This window comes from Theobroma umbraticum, unplaced genomic scaffold (genome assembly GCF_002168275.2).
Source record: "Theobroma umbraticum cultivar Fairchild unplaced genomic scaffold, ASM216827v3 scaffold_147.0, whole genome shotgun sequence".
NCBI classification, from domain to species: domain Eukaryota; kingdom Viridiplantae; phylum Streptophyta; class Magnoliopsida; order Malvales; family Malvaceae; genus Theobroma; species Theobroma umbraticum.
In genome coordinates, this window is record NW_018397259.1 from 7142485 (window position 1) to 7159448 (window position 16964).

General features: G+C 32.1%; 2 protein-coding genes across 3 annotated transcripts; one reads left to right on the forward strand and one right to left on the reverse strand.

The window, feature by feature from the left end:
- Positions 1-3872: 3872 nt before the first annotated feature.
- Positions 3873-8351, forward strand: VAP27-2 (vamp/synaptobrevin-associated protein 27-2). Of its 2 annotated transcripts, none has more exons than XM_021425901.2 (9): positions 3873-4291; positions 4760-4840; positions 5210-5280; positions 5436-5517; positions 6017-6132; positions 6208-6390; positions 6650-7123; positions 7272-7349; positions 7917-8351. In XM_021425901.2, the coding sequence occupies exons 2-9, from the start codon at positions 4792-4794 to the stop codon at positions 8028-8030; spliced, it is 1167 nt and encodes a 388-aa protein (XP_021281576.1). In that variant the 5' UTR covers positions 3873-4291; positions 4760-4791; the 3' UTR covers positions 8031-8351. The 2 variants fall into 2 exon arrangements, with proteins under 2 accessions (XP_021281576.1, XP_021281575.1); XM_021425900.2 differs by having other exon boundaries at positions 3873-4110.
- Positions 8352-8362: 11 nt separating this feature from the next.
- Positions 8363-13838, reverse strand: LOC110414621 (sodium/hydrogen exchanger 2-like). Its single transcript, XM_021425898.2, has 15 exons — positions 13369-13838; positions 12412-12763; positions 12164-12282; positions 11720-11817; positions 11464-11523; positions 11335-11381; positions 11046-11240; positions 10916-10962; positions 10572-10638; positions 10352-10452; positions 10118-10219; positions 9768-9906; positions 9618-9680; positions 9270-9353; positions 8363-8928 (listed from the first exon to the last, which is right to left on the reverse strand). The coding sequence occupies exons 2-15, from the start codon at positions 12586-12588 to the stop codon at positions 8596-8598; spliced, it is 1632 nt and encodes a 543-aa protein (XP_021281573.1). The 5' UTR covers positions 12589-12763; positions 13369-13838; the 3' UTR covers positions 8363-8595.
- Between the last annotated feature and the right edge of the window lie 3126 nt (positions 13839-16964).

Genomic DNA, 16964 nt, shown 5'->3' on the forward strand with positions numbered 1-16964 from the left:
CTGAAGCCTTCCCTACTAGCCAGCCAGCTTCTTTGCCAAAATTAAATGCGATGATATGAAAAGAATCAGCCAGGTTGCCCAAAAGCCATTGAATGGTGGTCCATAAATGGCAGTTGATTGGAGATGCTTTGAGAAGTGGTTTTCACGTACACATCTCAGTCCTTAATTTCTTCATGGTTTCTGTCAATTCCTTGCCCTCCCCAACTAACCGGTTGGTTTTATTTCATTTTCATGCCTTCCGATTACTAGTCTTGATTAGCTTAATGAATCCCATAACAACCTTCCTTTGCCGACCAAGATTTCATCGTTTTGCAGGAATAATAATTCATTTTTGTTTATCTGCTAAAATTTATGATGAGCCTGCCTTGATTTGTGTGTAAAAATTAAGCATCCGGCGTGTGCAACCTAAGATTCTAAAACCTCTAACTGCCTTCTGTCAGATGGAAACGTATCGTGTCTTGGAGAGTCATTTTCTAGTGATCATCTAATGTTAATTGAGATCATTTAATTTGATCATTGTTTGTGTCTTCACAAAAAAAAACTTGAGATGTTTTCCTTTGGTTTTTCCATTGTAATGGTGAGATAACCTTTGTTATAATAAATCTTATTTCATTATAAGTTTTTCTTTTAATTTAAATTTGAAATTTTCAAATTTGAAATATTAAGTTGTAATTACAGTGTCATCATGAAGAGTGTTTTTTTAAAGTTAGAAATTCTAATTTTAGAAATTTAAAAAGGACTTCTAATTTTTTCACCTCATAAAATTTTTCATTAGTCATTATCAATAGACAATTTATAATGAATTGATACATATATTATTAGTATTTACATTATCAAAACCAATCAAAAAATACAATCTAATATATATATCAGTATGAAATCACTTTCTGATGTCATGTTTCCTGGATCAAGAAAGAAAAGCATTCGACTGATGATTAGGGATGACAATGGAAGTTGGTAGGACGAGGATTGCCTCATCGCCTCGCCCCATCGCGTCTCGACAATCATGGTCGTCGGCTTGTCTCATGGATGTTACATTCTAATATTCATTATTGCTTTTATAAATTTTTGTAACATTTATGTTTATATCGCTTTATTAATAATTTTTTTATAAAAATCATTTCAATTTATATTGTTAACAAAAAAATCATGTAATTAATGTACTTTCATCTTATTATTAATATAATTATAATTTTTGTCATTTTACATAATAATATATAATTATCACAATTAAATGAAATAAAAACGTCTAGCACTTTTTTTTAAAAAAAGTGTCTAGCACCAAACATAATAGAATTTTCAAAGAATTTATGGTAAAAAAAATAATAAGTCTAACCATATATAATAGATTTCAAATTTTTTAAATTCAATATTTAAATTTAATTAATTAAAATTTTTTGAACATTAACGTAAGCGAGACGGTCGTGACTGATGAGGCAGGCAACCAAACACCATAATCGGCCCGCCCTCGACCCGCCTTGTTAAGACGAATCGGGTTTTGCCATCTCTAAAATGATATGATTGGACTTAGGCTTGAAAGCTGAAATTTGCAATGAATGGTTGTTTTTTATTCAATGTGGACTGTCATTCACGTGGTGTGAAATTTGTCTGCAGGGAAGACTGAAGGCAAGAGATGGCTGTAGAATTTGACTCCCATTATCACAAATCTATTATCTTTCAAAAATATAAGATTTAATTAAATTACTATATATTATAACTCATTAACAATGTATAAAATGATACACTAATTAACAAATAATCTGTCAAATATAATTCCTTTTTACTAAATACTTATTATTTTCTTTTTTTGTAATTAAATTTTAATTTATCAAAAATTAATAAGAATTTATTATTAAAAAAACAACAAATTTCTATATCTCAACTAAGGTTCTTTTTTTTTTAAAAACAAATTGCTGAAAAAAAAAAGGTTTATTTTTTAATAATTGTACTACATAAACAAGGTATACTTTTTTTACTTTTATTAACCAATATGTCATTTTCATGTGGTTTTATTCCGTCAATTTTATTCCTCATTACATCTCAACTTTTTCAATTTTGATTCTTTTTTGTTTTGTTTTTTTTTTTTGCCCAAAAGAAAGCACCATATTGGTATGTACTTTAATGTAACCGACCTAATTAAAGGCACCACATTCCTAAACAAAGGTACAACTGAAATTATTTTGATCAAACTTTGACTAGCATATATATTCTTTTGAAAAGTGAATTTTTTTTTATTTCTTTGAAAATAAAAAGTTGAGAAAAAAACATTCTCATAATGCATTATTTTTTGTCTCAATCATATTCCACTATGGCAATTCAACTTTTAGGGCACTTTGTCTTTTTTGGGGGAAAAACTTTCCATGTAGAATCTCTCCTTTTTTATTGATACGAGGCTAGCAAGCTCATGCATGGAATTGCATTCCACCCAAAATAATAATAATAATAACAAATCCCAAATGATAACAATAACGATACGTGAATTACAAATTGAAAGATAAAGAATTTATTTTATTATTAATTTTCTTCACCGACAAACAAAATATATACGTCGAATAACATATACTTGAGAAGCAATTCGATGACGTGATTGTTTAATTATAAATTAATTAATTGAGACACAAGTTGAAAAAAATTCGTAAAAAAAATATTGTTTGATATTTTTAATAAACCACGTAATTTATTAATGATTAAAGAATAAGCTGTAGGTAACTTGTATCTATTAAGTGATGAACCTTTTTCGCCTGGCATTTGGAATCCCTACAATTCCTAGAGCCTTCGTATTTGAGGAATTGATTCACCGTAGGAAACCACACAAATATAAGGTTATAATTGATTCCTAAATAGCTTAATATTCAATAACAACTATTGAGACAAAAAAAATTTCATCCAGGCAATTAATTAATTTTTCATATAATTATATGTATAACAATAATAATTAAAATTATAATAAAATAATTTATAACATATGTAAATACTCGAAAGCTTTTCTTCATCATAAGTGAAGAAACGGAAATGACTCCTTCAAAGTGTCTTTATGGGAGAAAATTTGGTCAGTGTTTCTGTGTTATGAGCCTTAAAGATGATTTACTTTTTAACGAGAAGGAAGAGAAGGAAGAAGAAAAAAGATAAGAGGATAGTGATTATTTATTAAATATAGTGGGACACATAAATTCATGGCTAACTTAACAGTTCCTGTTCAAGCTCAGCTCGGGGAGATTTTTAGCCATATTTATTTATTTATTTGGTATAATTACATAATAAATGAAAAATTAATTTTAGTGGAATTTCATACTACTTTTGATCAATCCAATTGAAAAGGTTGTGATTGGAAGCAATTTACTAGTGATTTTCCAGTTATGCTAAGGTGATCAAAATTTTGTTTTCTTTCCTTTATTTGCCTTATTTTGCTTCATTCTTTATGGAAATTAGGTGAACTTTGGCTTGCAATGCTTGCTAAAGTAGGTATACAAGATAAGCATAGTTCAAAACCAACTATAAATTACCGAATGCTAAGTGCTAATTGATGATATTGATTAGCACAAATTAAACATGATTAAATGATATGGATGCAATAAATCTTCTCAAATAAGTAGTTTCTTTATGCTAATCCAACTATTATACTATATTGGCTAATTTATCCTTCATGTCTTAAACAAATCCCTCTATATATTACAACCTTTTAATTGTAATTAATGTAACATATTATTAATGCTTGAAAAAATGAGGGAAGCCAAAGCTGAGCCGAAGCCATGGAAGTGCAAAACGGAGAGGGTTAATAGTTGTAGAGAAGGAAACGGCGGGTACAACTAACGCTCCAGTCTTTTGCTTTGCTTTTTCTTTCTCGCTTTAAAACATCTATCTATGCTTGTCTTTCACTTCCCTTCTTCACAGTCTTTTCTTTTGTCTCCCCATTTCGCCTCCACCACCAAACCCAAACAACTCTCTCTCTCTCTCTCAAAAAGAATTTCTGGGACTCTCCGCTTTGTCTTTTTTTATTTATTTATTTTATAATTTTAAATTCCACCAAATCCTCTATTTTCACGCTATAAATACTCTCTCCATTTCTCTCCGTTTCCTCTCTCTCTGACCATAGATTCTTTTGTAATACCGGTAAGCTATCGCTCTTCTGATTTTTCAAAAAACGTTGTCGTCTTTCTGCTCCGATTTTTTCCATTTTCGCGCTGAATTTTCGTGCATGGTGGAAACTCGAGACCTGGAAGTCGGTGTCGTTTTTGACATGTTCTTTCTCGAGTTTTGATCTCAGGATCGAATTCAAAGAAGGCGATAACATGTCAGTACCGTAACGTTTTTACCATTTCTCTTGAGCTGAAATTCGAGTCAGTACTGAGTTCCGTTGGAGCTCAAAAATCAAAATGGCGACGATTTTAGTTGTTTTAATTCAAAAAGGAAAACGATCCGAGTTAAATATCGAGTCAATATCCGAGTCATTATTGAGCTTTTGCTTTGAAAATTTTTTCGAACCTCTTCTGCTTTTCTACTTTGATTTCTAAACGCTGTCGCGTCAGTTTCAACGAACACGAGTCATAGCTTGTTCGTAGTTTTGAATTCAAACTGAGTTGCTTCGAGTCTGATCTGAGTCAAAGCGCATCTGAACTCGATTCAGTTTCGACATCACCTTCTTTTTGTTTTTGTTTTTGGAATATTTAAATATTAATTCGAATATTTCGAAAAATGAAAAAAGGAAATAGTTAATCATTCCGATCATATTGCTGATTAGTAGTATGATTATTATATGCAGATTAAGGTTTGGATGCTAAGCGAGGAAGGAAAATGACTACGCAACTTTTGGAGATTCAACCAAATGAGCTTAAATTCGTATGTGAGTGCGCAATTACTTGATTGCCCCTTCATTTTTATTAGCCTAATCATTTTTATTATAAGGTACTTTAACAATTAGCTAAAGTCACTTTTCGATCTTAGTTTATTTATTTATCATTATAATAAATAATTTATGTTATTTAGAATTATTACTTTGTTTCATTACTAGATACGCAGGGAAAACAAGAAGGATTTGTGTAAACCTATTTGTTTTATCTATTTTTATATAATTATTTTAAAAATAAATATACTAAAAACGGTAAAGAATAAGGATTTATTGTTAATTAATTTTGTTAGTAACATATTATATTTACCTTCGTTATTTATTGATTTATATATTTCTCATTTAAATTTATCTTTTGTTTGGTAGTTATATTGAAGAAGCAATGCTCCTGCTCGGTTTCACTTAGGAATAACACTAATCAATATGTTGCTTTCAAGGTCTGAACTCTGAAACATGCTCTGCTTTTCTCTTTTCTTACTTTTTTTTTTAATTTAATTTATGTCTATCATTTTGCAATTTCTAAGGCTTATTTCATGGGATGGACTGTTAGAATTCCCGATGGCAATGTAATTGGAGCAATGATATTTTGCAGGTTAAAACTACATCTCCAAAGAAATATTGCGTGCGGCCTAATGTTGGCATTATTTTGCCTAAATCATTATGTGAATTTACAGGTAATGAAGTCTTTTTTTTTTTTTTTGCTTTAGGATTGATATTTGTATGTGTGTGCGTGTAATGAATGAATTTCAAAGCTTAAGCGGTCTTTAATCTTCATGGCTCATAATAGACAATGAAAGTAAATTAAGATTGTAGAAGTGGATGTGAGGCAAAGGGTTGGGATAGAGTAAAGTTTCTGGCCTTTCTGGTGCTATAACTGCAGGGCATGTTTCCTCTGTAGAAGTTGGTTTCTAATATCTGATAATACATGATTGATGCCCCGAGAGTGCAAATCTATTGCAGAAACAAAAATTACATATTATCAAATGACATTCTTGACCCTTAGGACAATTTGCTGTTGTGCTGCTTCGATAGCTGGACAAGTGAATCTAAGCTAGTGATGCAACTTAGAAATAAATTATAGTGCTGAAATTCTCATATGATGTTTTTTTATAACTTTTTTAGCCCCTTGCGGTGTACGCATATATATTCTCATCTTTGTTTTTTTTCATTTAGTTACCATGCAAGCTCAGCGTGAAGCCCCTCCTGATATGATATGCAGAGATAAGTTCTTAATTCAAAGCACAATTGTTCCTGCTGGAACAACTGATGAAGACATTACATCTGCTGCTGTAAGTGATTTTTTGTTCTGCTTGTGCTTTATCTGATAATAGTAAGTGACTTTGGTTTCTCATTTTGCTTGGCAGTTTGTCAAGGACAGTGGAAGATATATTGAAGAGAATAAGCTAAAGGTTGCTCTTGTCAGCCCACCTCATTCGCCAGTATTATCACCAATTAATGGAACAATGAATCAGGGACTAGATTATGATGCTTCGATACCAAAAGAGCCAGTGCTGAGCAGAGTTGGGGTTCTTGTACCACCGCAGACGGTTAGATCTACCTACTTTGTCTATTTTTTAGCCCTTAAAGTCAAGTTGCTTTTAGTTCTGGCATACATATGTTTATGCACGCATGTACGTGTTTATGTGATTGCATTGTCTTGTAAAGGAAATATATTTTTTTAAATCTGAAAGTAAACTTTATGAGAATTTTTGTTTGAGTATGAGATTTAAACACAAATTTCAAGTCTATCAGTGAAGCCTATACCTAAAACCTCTAAGAATACCAGTGTTCTCTTCCCTGTGCCAGGTTGCCAAGGTTGAGGAGTCAAAGATGATAAATTCTGAGGATTTAAAGCCAACAAAGGATGTGGAGTGGAAGCCAAGGAAGGATATGTTCTATGCTGAAGATCTAAAGCTAAAGAAGGATACAGAGCTGAAGCCAAGGAATGATGGTGTTAATGGTGAGGACTTAAAATTAATAAGGGATGCAGAGCCTAAGCCAAAGGATAATTTTGTCAATAGCAAGGAGTTAAAGCCAGTGAAAGATGTGGAATCGAAGCCCGCGAAAGATGTGGAATTGAAGCCAATGGAGGATATTCTTGATACTGAGGAACTGAAGTCAGTGAAGATAAAGGAGTTGGATGCATTGAAGGATGGCGAGGTAGATGCATTGAAGGATGGCGAGGTAAAAACATTGAAGGCTGTGGAGGAGCTGAAGTTAGTCAAAGATGTCGAGGAAATGAAATCAAAACTAAATGACCTTGAATCTAAGCTAGGCGAGGTAAGTTTTTGTCTGTAAGGCAAAGAATGATGCTTGATATTGACAGTTTAGAATAAGATTGAATTATATTTTGCCATTATTAATTTGCTTCTGTTTTCTTCCTGCTCTATATAGTTTCAGTAATAATAGTTGGTCATTTCCTTCTCAGGCTGAAGCTACCATTGCAAAACTGACAGAGGAGAGTAGGTTAAGCACTCAAGAGAGAAATATCTTACAAGAAGAACTAGTAAGTTTTCTGTTTTTGTTCTTCTTCTTGTAGGTTCTTGTTATATGATCCATATCACATGTTTAATCATGGACAGTCAATTCTCCTAGTCGCTTGTTTCTCGGTGTGTAGAATAGGCCGGAGGTTTATTTTTACCATGTGACACAAAGTTCTCAATTTATCCTTGTGTCTTTTCGGTCTGCTATAAATCCTCCCTTAGACCGCTGATATATGGGCCAATTGCAGCAGAGTCCTTCACCTGATTTCTATATTGAATGGAATGATGGCCTTGTCATTAGGAGATCTACTTCTAGGCTTATAATTGCAGGACAAGGAAGCAGGTGGGAGAGGTGGAGGGCAAAGTTCAGGGTTCTACTTAGTACCCACCACCTTGGATCATTTACCATTGATTAGGAAAGCAAGTGGAAACTCTATATCATAGAATTCTGAATCACCCACCAGAAACCAATTTGTTATAAAGTTAGAGACCAGTCCAAAGCAGTTTTATTAGATTGCAGCGAAACAATGTATGTTTCATTTTATGCAAAACCCTTTAAATTATTGACACTAAATTCCTTATTTCTGCAGGCCCTAATGAGGAAAAGGACAAATCTAAGAAAAGTTCAAGTGGGATTTCCTCTCCTATTTGTTTGCATGGTAGCACTCCTTAGTGTCTTTCTCGGGTACCTTCTGCGCCGTTGACAACGAATACTTCCATGTCATGCAGGTTACCAGCAACAATCACACAGGGTTTATTAATAGTTAGAAAGCTGGAATATAAAATACTTTCCTGCTCATAGAAAGTGTGCACAGTACAATAGGGACGGCCATATAAGCAGAAATTTGCATGTAAAGGTTTGTGTTACCTGTTTGCCAAAAGGAAATGAAAGAACATATGAGGTTAACCCATAGAGTAGGAACTGTTTTTTTTTTTCTTTTTGATAATTATTAACTTGCTATTTGAATTCGTATGACACCTATAAAAGCTCTTGCAAAATGTCAAAGAAGAGTATATCATGATGATGTCAACATAGTTGAGGAAGAATAAACATGAATACCATTTTTAGGAAACTTAACGTGAGCAAAATAACCTATACAACGATACTAGCATACAAGAGGTAATTACAAAATATAATGTGCTGGCTTCTCGTCGGCCAAGTTAAAAATTCATCAAAAAAATTTTCACAATATGTTTGTGTTTTTCTTATGACCGACTCTGATGCATGGTACATATATTTTGAACATCTGGGATCAGCCTTCTCGTTGATCACTGCCATTGAGGTTCATTATGTTCACTCCTTTCTGTTGGGGAGCCAGGAACAAAGGGCACAAAACCACGGCCACCAAACACTGGGCGCATGAAGGCGTTATCGAATTTGCGCCAGTAGTGATGAACAGTGTGCGTTGGAGTTGTGAGAAGTGCGCGAATGCTGCTTGGCCGAGGAATTCCACCTAAACCATCCTCAAAGGAGTCTTGGCCACTTCCAAGAAGTGGAACCGTAACTGATTTGGGAGTGGATGGGTCTGAGAGCATACTGGTTGTTACTTTGGAATGAGGCAGCAAGAACCTGATTAGAGGTTTAGTCATTATACCAAAAACCTGAGTAGAACCAACAGATAAAGAGTTAGTAACATCTCCAAGAAACTCTCATGCTTAAGACTAGTAACCAAAGGGCCAAAAATGATAATAGAAGGCCAAAGTAACAGTAATTCACACTTCTCTCATTGCAAGACAACTCAACCATTCTTATTAAATTCGAAACTTTCATGAATTAACAGATTATGTGATAAAGCTCAAATAACCAAACATATTTGGTGCATTAATGTGAAGCAAAACCTTCAACATTTTCAAAAATTAAATAATAAGGGTAAAACGCCACGTAATTTGGGAGAAACTACCTGATCTCTAAGCAGTTAAAATGAAGGCAGGAGACATCTTACCACAGTGCTGAAAAGAACAATGGTGATAGTGCTCGTAATCATAATTGCATTTGCTCGCAACTGAGTATGCCCTAACCTTGTAAACTGCATTTATATGAAGTAAAAGCCTATCAGATACTATTATCATACATCAATCAAACAAATCTCTCACCTTTCCCTTTCACAATTTCTCTCTCCCTTTTCCTCTCATTCTACCTTTAGTATTTCTACTTATTTTCAAACACACATCAAGCACTTTTTACTTTCCTCATAATTTACTAGCCAACTTTAATACAAGGAAGCTACTTTTCCATGACATGTAATAAAAAGGTTTTCATTTCAAATGAAATAAGATTATCCAGACTTTACCTGATTATATGCAAGTGCCATAGATACAGCACCTCTCATGAGACCAGCCCACCATATTATAATCTAAACAAAGAAATACGGAGAAATAATAATGTCAAATAACATCATTAGTTGATCTGGAAGCAAAAAATTAACAACACGAACACCTACTTGTTGCCTAAAGCTGATTTTTTCACTAGCTGATTTCTTTGCTAAGTTGGATAAAAATGAAAGGGGAAACACGAAAGCTGCTCTTCCAGCCATAAGCAGAGCAAGCAGCACTGAACTAACGGCAACTGATGTTCCAGGGCTGCAAAAAGGAGATCAAACATCATGTCACAACAGCAAGATCATTCAGTAAATGGAAGTTATATTGCACAAGTTGCACAGGAGAAAAAGGACATGGAAAAGAAAAAGTAAAAGATATACCTGAGGCAGCAGTTCAAGACAACAATGACTCACTAATATAAACTTTACCAAAATCTAGTTAGTGTATTTCCTAGCAGGCGCATAGAACATACCTATCACTTACAAATCTCCACTTCTCAATGTCCAAGGCATCCATGCCAACATAAAGAAAGATAAATGTCTCAGCAACAAACGACATGGTAGCAAAAGCATGCCTGTGTTAAAACCAAAGTTGAATCAATGAGGCATATAATGAGTTAAACATTTGTTTAAGGCTTATTTTTTCTCCTAATAACAATGACCTATGACCTTGATTGCACTAAGATAACACCATGGAGGATACATACTTGGTAGTTACTCTTGAACTCTCAGTAACATTGTGCCAGGTATAATGTGACATCACAATCCCACAAAAAAACACCGTGAGAATGCCACTCAAATAGAACAGCTGCAGGGAGGCAACATTAGAGTTATTCAACAAGCACGTAAATCATAAAATTTAGAATCATCATATCAGAAGAGGAAGGACTGCAAAAAAGTGCCATATTATCCTAAGAGGAGTCTTACTTCAGCCAGTATGTACGAAAGGTACGCCATGAGCAACATAAGAGCAAACTCACGATCTGTTGAGTGCCTGAATCATGTTAAAATCAAGTACATTCAATAATTAGTTCTAGACTTCTCAAACATTTTACCATTAACACTGTACTATAATAACAAAATTCATGTTCAGTTGAAGTCCTCTGATAAGTAAAAAATTTTAATATCACAAATGCTACTTTCATGTAAACCTTCATTCCCTGGAGATGAGTATAGATTCTTATAGAAGTATTTCGAGGTTGTTTGATGCGTAGAAGACAATTATTGAAAGGCTAGTTGATATAAAAACACAGATAGCATAAAAGACATACCTTCCAAAGTACAATGTTTTGATAATGTAAGCACTTACCAGCCCAACCTGTGAGGACAAGAAAAAAATCACACCTCAGCAGAAGTGCAGTGTTCACAGAATGAATCAGAATTGAACAAAAAGAGACTTACAATCACTCCCAGAAATGTGCTCGTTAAGAATAAATAAAAAAAGCTGCCAATAAACTCCAAAGCAATTCTGGGATTGATATTAGTAAGGTCAAAGCTCTGGATTGCATTGAAAAGCACCACTGAGGTAGCATCATTTACGACACCCTCTCCGAAAACCAGACTGTAGAGTAACGGAGTCTCATCCTGATTAAGCACCTACACCATCAGAAGAAACAGCTCCACTTTAGCAAGTTTGATATACTTGTCGTTTCAATTTTGAAGTGCTACAACAATTTTAAATTATGAATACCTGCAGTGTGCAAACAGAATCCGTTGCAGCAAAGATTGCACCAATTGCTGAAAATTACAGGGAACTATAATAAGATACCCAAACATAAACAAAGCAATTTTGAAAAATAAGGGAATGATAGGCAAATACCTAGATAATCTCCAATATCCAAGGAGCCAATGTCCATTTCCTTGAAGAACTGAATAACACCTGTTTGATGCATCAGAGTTGCAATCACAATCAGCAAAATTAGTCTCGGCAATACTAGGACATAAAGCAACAATTTAAGTCAACCCCCAACTCTGCCCCCTGGCTGCCAATCCCCATGCACAAAAGCAAAAGAGAAAAGAAAAGAAACTGAATCTACACTACTTGTAAAGTGCATTCATAAAGTTGTGAAAAATACCTAATGATATAATTGTACAAGATATTAATGTACCAACAGCCCCAAACAGCATGATGGTGATAAAGTTATGAAAAAATTGCTTCTTTTTCACCTGAAAACTGGCACAGAAAGCAGAAGAGATCAGAAAAGCTTTAGGAAGGCAAATAAAGTAAACATAGTCTTCATGTTTTACTCTTAACAATTTTAAATTAAAAAATAAACCTCAATATCGTAGAAAAGACACCTACGTTCCTCTATTTACAATATGGAAAACATGGGGAAATTCTCAATGTATTAAGTTCAAACCCAGAATAGATAACTGTGGAATAGGTATTTAAACAAAATAATGTTTCATATTGGATAAGTGTTGCATATCTATCTATTTTACCTTTTAAGCTGTATAACAAACAATCTCCATATTTTCCACTCAAAAGAGAAATGAAAATGGAAGGAGAACAAACTTACCCAGCATTAAATATAATTGGGGGCAGAAGATAAATAAAGAAAAGATCTTCACTGAAGACTAAAAGATGTGAGCTTTTACCCCTACTTGTCAACAGAATAATGACTCCAGTACAAAGACCCTGCCAATAAAACCGATTAAATCAAATACATCACGCGAGTTAAACATATAATCCAAGCAATCAAAACTTTAGTTGAATTGTTCAAAAAAGCGTAATTCCACTCCCATAGATGGCAAGAGAGAAACTCACAATGACAAGGGCAGTAATTGACTCATTCATCCATCGGTTCTCCTCCAGAAGATGACCGATCACAATACAAGCACAAAGAAGCGCGACAAATATGTTCATAGAGACCACAGAGGCATGGTCTGAAGTAGATAGTGTCTGCAACTTGGAAACGACAGCAGCTAACTGTGGTGCCACCATATTGAGCTCTTTTTTAATCAAAATTTATTGAACAACCAATTAATTGAGATTGACTGTAGTTATAGTCCAAAGCTGTAGGTATAGATTTTCCTTCAACAATGCAAATCTTCAAAAATTTCTATGTCTCTGAGCTGTCCATTTCAAGAACTTTCGAATCTCATAATTCACACGAACCCTGCATTTACAAAAACCACAGAGTTAAACTCATTTCTTCAGTATTCAATCTCATAACCTCAAATTTTTTCCATTTGTCTTGCTTTATGTTCTTTTTTTTTTTTTCGCTGCTCGTTGTCTTAATTCAACAAAATTTAGAATACTGAAGAAAAAAAAACCTCGAAATATTGAGAAAAAAAAGAGAATTATTATTTGTTTAATTATATAAGTAATATTAAAAATGTAGGAAGGAAGAAGAAAAGTGAAAAAGTTAGAAACTCTTTTCAGTTACAGTAGTTAGTTATTCAAAACGACTTTTTTAACTGAAAAATAACAACAAATAATTTCCTTTTTTCCAAATTCCTCTACTTTCCCAGAAACCAAACATCAAAAAAAAAACTTATGGAATGGATTTGCAGAAGAAGAAACAACGGCATGCATGAAGACCGCATTTATATTTCATCTTTCTTGAACTTTTTCTTCTACAAATATTTTGCGATTTCATTGAATCAAAACAGCAAAACACAACTCAAAGAATTCCAAAAATTTCCTCTTCCGTTACTTTCCTTTCCTGCCACTATCTCAGCAATCAAACATCCAAAGAACAACAAAAAAACTAAAACTTACCGAATCGTTTCGGAGAATCAACAGCATGCAGGAAGAAGGCATTCGCATTTCAGCTCGACTCAAAGGTTTTTCTTTGATTTTTTTATTTTAACAACACGAAATCTCGAGAGGCGAGCAAATTCGAAGAGAAAAGCTTAGGGAAAAAACAGAAAGAGAGAATCCAAAGTTCCTCTGTTTCGAAATTTTCCCACCTGAGTCTTCGACTCCCCCACCAATCTCGCAAAAATTGCCGCAATTTTCCTTTTTCAGCTTCAAAATTTTGCTTTAATGGGAGAGAAATAAACTCAAAAAACACAAAATGAGAGAACGTTGAAAGGCTTTTGAAACTGCTCTGATTTTTGCTCCTGGAAGAGAGATTGGAGTTTTTATTTGATGAGAAATTTCTGGAAATTAAAAGAAATAAAAATAAGAAATGTGTGGAGAGAGATAAAGAGACGAAGGACAGGCGTATTACGCGGGTGAACACAAGGAAAGGGTATTAAAATACGGCCATGGAATACAAATCAAGATGTATCATTTAAATCAAGGCCGTTGAGTTGTTGACGGTTTTTATCTATGGTAAATCGAGTGGTTCTGATAAATGTTCCAGTGTGATATCGGGTGTAGGGGAATATGGTAGTTAAGAGAATACTAACGCATGTAACAACTTTTACCTCTCCCTCCCTTTTTCAACAGTTTAAAATTACCGGCTTTTATAAAGTAAACTAATGGTTTATTACTAGAAATAATTAGTGAGAGAATCTCCTAATTAATCTTGTCATATGATTATTATGTCTGCCCACTCAGCTTGGACATATGTCTATTACCTCAAATAAAAATAATTTTAAATCAACAAAAACAAATTAATCACTACTCTTTTAATAAAAACAATATAAATAAATTCTCCAATACTGTTATTATAAGAATTATTTATGTAAGAAATAATATAAATAACATCTTTCAACTTTTTGTTAGATTTTGTTACAAATTCTTGTTGTTGTGTGTTAGAAATTAGCCTGCTTACTTATTACAACTCTTTGTTATGTGCTATAATTTTTTTATTATATATTATTAACTTTATAACTTTTTGTTACATTTTATAGTTTTTTATTTTTGTTACTTGTTACAAAACAATTAGTCAAAAAAATTGTAAAAATGAAAAAAAAAATTATATAACAGAAAATGTAATACAAAACAACAAATTTTAATACATAATAAAAATTCGTAAAATATAACAAAAGATTGGAAGAATTATTTATTAAGATTTCATTTAGTTGATATTTTATTATTATTTATTATTATTAATTAATAAATAATAAACAGAAAATAGTAAAAAAATCATTCAGATTAATTAAATAAAATTAGTGAAAAATTTTACAATTTTGTACATGTGTCTCTTAGTTGTACTTTGGAAACTTTATAGTGGAAGGTAAGGGTGTATGGTACCATAACTTATGATGCTGAAAAGGACTACACTAAAATAAGGAGAATCAGTGTATTATTTAATTAATTTACTAACAAATATTGCACGTGATCGGATTCTGAAGTCTGATCTGATCTGATTTGATCTATGTTAACGCTATTTAACCTCTAATCAAAACAAGTCTCACGAGCAATCTCCCGGTCTTTTAGATGGCCACGGACCTCGCCATAAAGTTGTTCTACTTTGTCTGTTTCTTTCTGTCCGTCTGCTATTCTTTTATGTCATTCTTACATGCCTTTCTGTTCATTTGTCAGAGTACATTGAATCAAGGCTAATAATTGCCAATTGCTTAACGGAGTGTTAATTTCGTAAAGATGATTGAAAATTCTGTTTAAAATTTGCTACTACATGGCTATGTAAGTACAAGCTGCCTACAGTTTTGACTTGATTGATGATGGTGATGTTGTTGTTATCCCGACAAAATTGTATTCAATTTTATTTAGGGTCATCAAAGCCATGGCATGTTATCATACGATAATCATATCAATACGATAATCATATCAATCTGATTGTAACTTATAAGCTTTTATAGTTATCAATAAGTAGATGGTTATACCTTTATTATATAAAAAGGTATATTCCTTTTACTAAAGTAATTTTTTTTAAAATATTCTCATATCATATGAACTTTAGATCTAATATGGAAAGAGAAATGCAATTATAGCAAATTACTAAAACAACATTTTAATTAAATGGTTAAATTTGAAATCCCGAACTTAAAAATATTGAATTTAAATCTTGAAATAGACGATTTAAGCTTATGATTTGGAAAAATGTCATTTCTAACTATTTTATAATTTAAGATCATATATATATATATATATATGTATGAATTATTTAAGTTGATTCACTGGTTAAACATACTAAAAAAAGGCATTAAAAAATTCTACCTCTATTTGATGGGAACAGCCCTGAAATTTTGTTGCTACATGTTCTTGCTTATTTGGATTGGTATAATTTAATGGCATTTAACAAAACCTATATATTAGCAAGTTTCCCGGATGGATGCTTTTGGTTATGTTGTTTAATTATCCATTAATCCATGATCTGATCTCTCTCTTTTATTGATTTGCGCCTGAAATTTAAGTAAGATGCAGATGTGTTAGATCTCAACTTGTTGTTATTTAAATAGTCCAAACACTTAACCATGTCATACTAATAATACAACAAAATAATGACATGTTAAATTGAATTTTTCAATCTACTAATATTGTTGATAAGAAATGTTGGGTGTCTTGTTGGACATATTTGGTGATGGGTCGCCATCATTGAATCCACCATTAAATGCTATTTATGAGTAACTATCAGCTAAATTTGGTAATTAGGCATGCTATAAACTAGAAAACATTATTACTTAATAGTATAATACCTAAAATTCTTTTTAATTATTTAAAAAAATTCAAATATCACTTATCATTCGTGACATTGACATAGTATGTTGACGTGGATAACATGATATATATAATAATTTTTTCTTTTTATGTCAATATTACTTGAATATAAAATGACAAGTGGTATTTTTATTAGTAATAATTACTAAATTATTAATTATTAAAACTTATTTAATCAAAAAATAAAAATATAAGAATTTAATCGAATGTAACAAAAGAATAAAATTTAATTTAAAATTTACAAAATAATTTAAATTTATTTTCAAAGATTATACCTTATTTAATTAAAATTTAAAAAATAGGTAAGAGTTTGTTTGTTAATAAACTCTAAGCTCTGATCAAGTTTAAACCATTTTGTGAGTGTTTTCTAGATGTCAAGCAACAATGGCATAATGTCAGGAAGCCTTGGCATCTTTCACCTAATTATGGGCTCAAAGTTATGGCACAGGCCATTGATGTTTAAAGATACCCAACGTCATGTGACATTTTTATGATGTTAGGAATGCTTCGCACCTTTCACTTTATATAGTCTTGACGTTGAAGTTTCAAATCATGACAAGCTCATTGTTATCTTGATAAATAAATTTATTTTTTAATTTAAACAATAATAATAATAATAAACTTTATATTAATTAAATAATTTTTTTAAAACTTTGATATAAATTATAAAGGTATAATATTTAAAAAATTTATTAAATTATTTAAAATTATAATAATAATAAATTAATTATTATAAAATATAT

Excerpts from the sequence above, each read along its gene's own strand:
- VAP27-2 (XM_021425901.2), top strand. The coding sequence starts at position 4,792 with ATGACTACGCAACTTTTGGAGATTCAACCAAATGAGCTTAAATTCGTA. Across the intron at positions 4,841-5,209 it reads AAATGAGCTTAAATTCGTAT|TTATATTGAAGAAGCAATGC; the intron begins GTGAGTGCGCAA and ends TTTGTTTGGTAG. Across the intron at positions 6,133-6,207 it reads AAGACATTACATCTGCTGCT|TTTGTCAAGGACAGTGGAAG; the intron begins GTAAGTGATTTT and ends TTTGCTTGGCAG.
- LOC110414621 (XM_021425898.2), bottom strand. The coding sequence starts at position 12,588 with ATGGTGGCACCACAGTTAGCTGCTGTCGTTTCCAAGTTGCAGACACTA. Across the intron at positions 11,818-12,163 it reads CCAATTATATTTAATGCTGG|TTTTCAGGTGAAAAAGAAGC; the intron begins GTAAGTTTGTTC and ends TTTCTGTGCCAG. Across the intron at positions 11,241-11,334 it reads ATTCTGTTTGCACACTGCAG|GTGCTTAATCAGGATGAGAC; the intron begins GTATTCATAATT and ends CTGATGGTGTAG.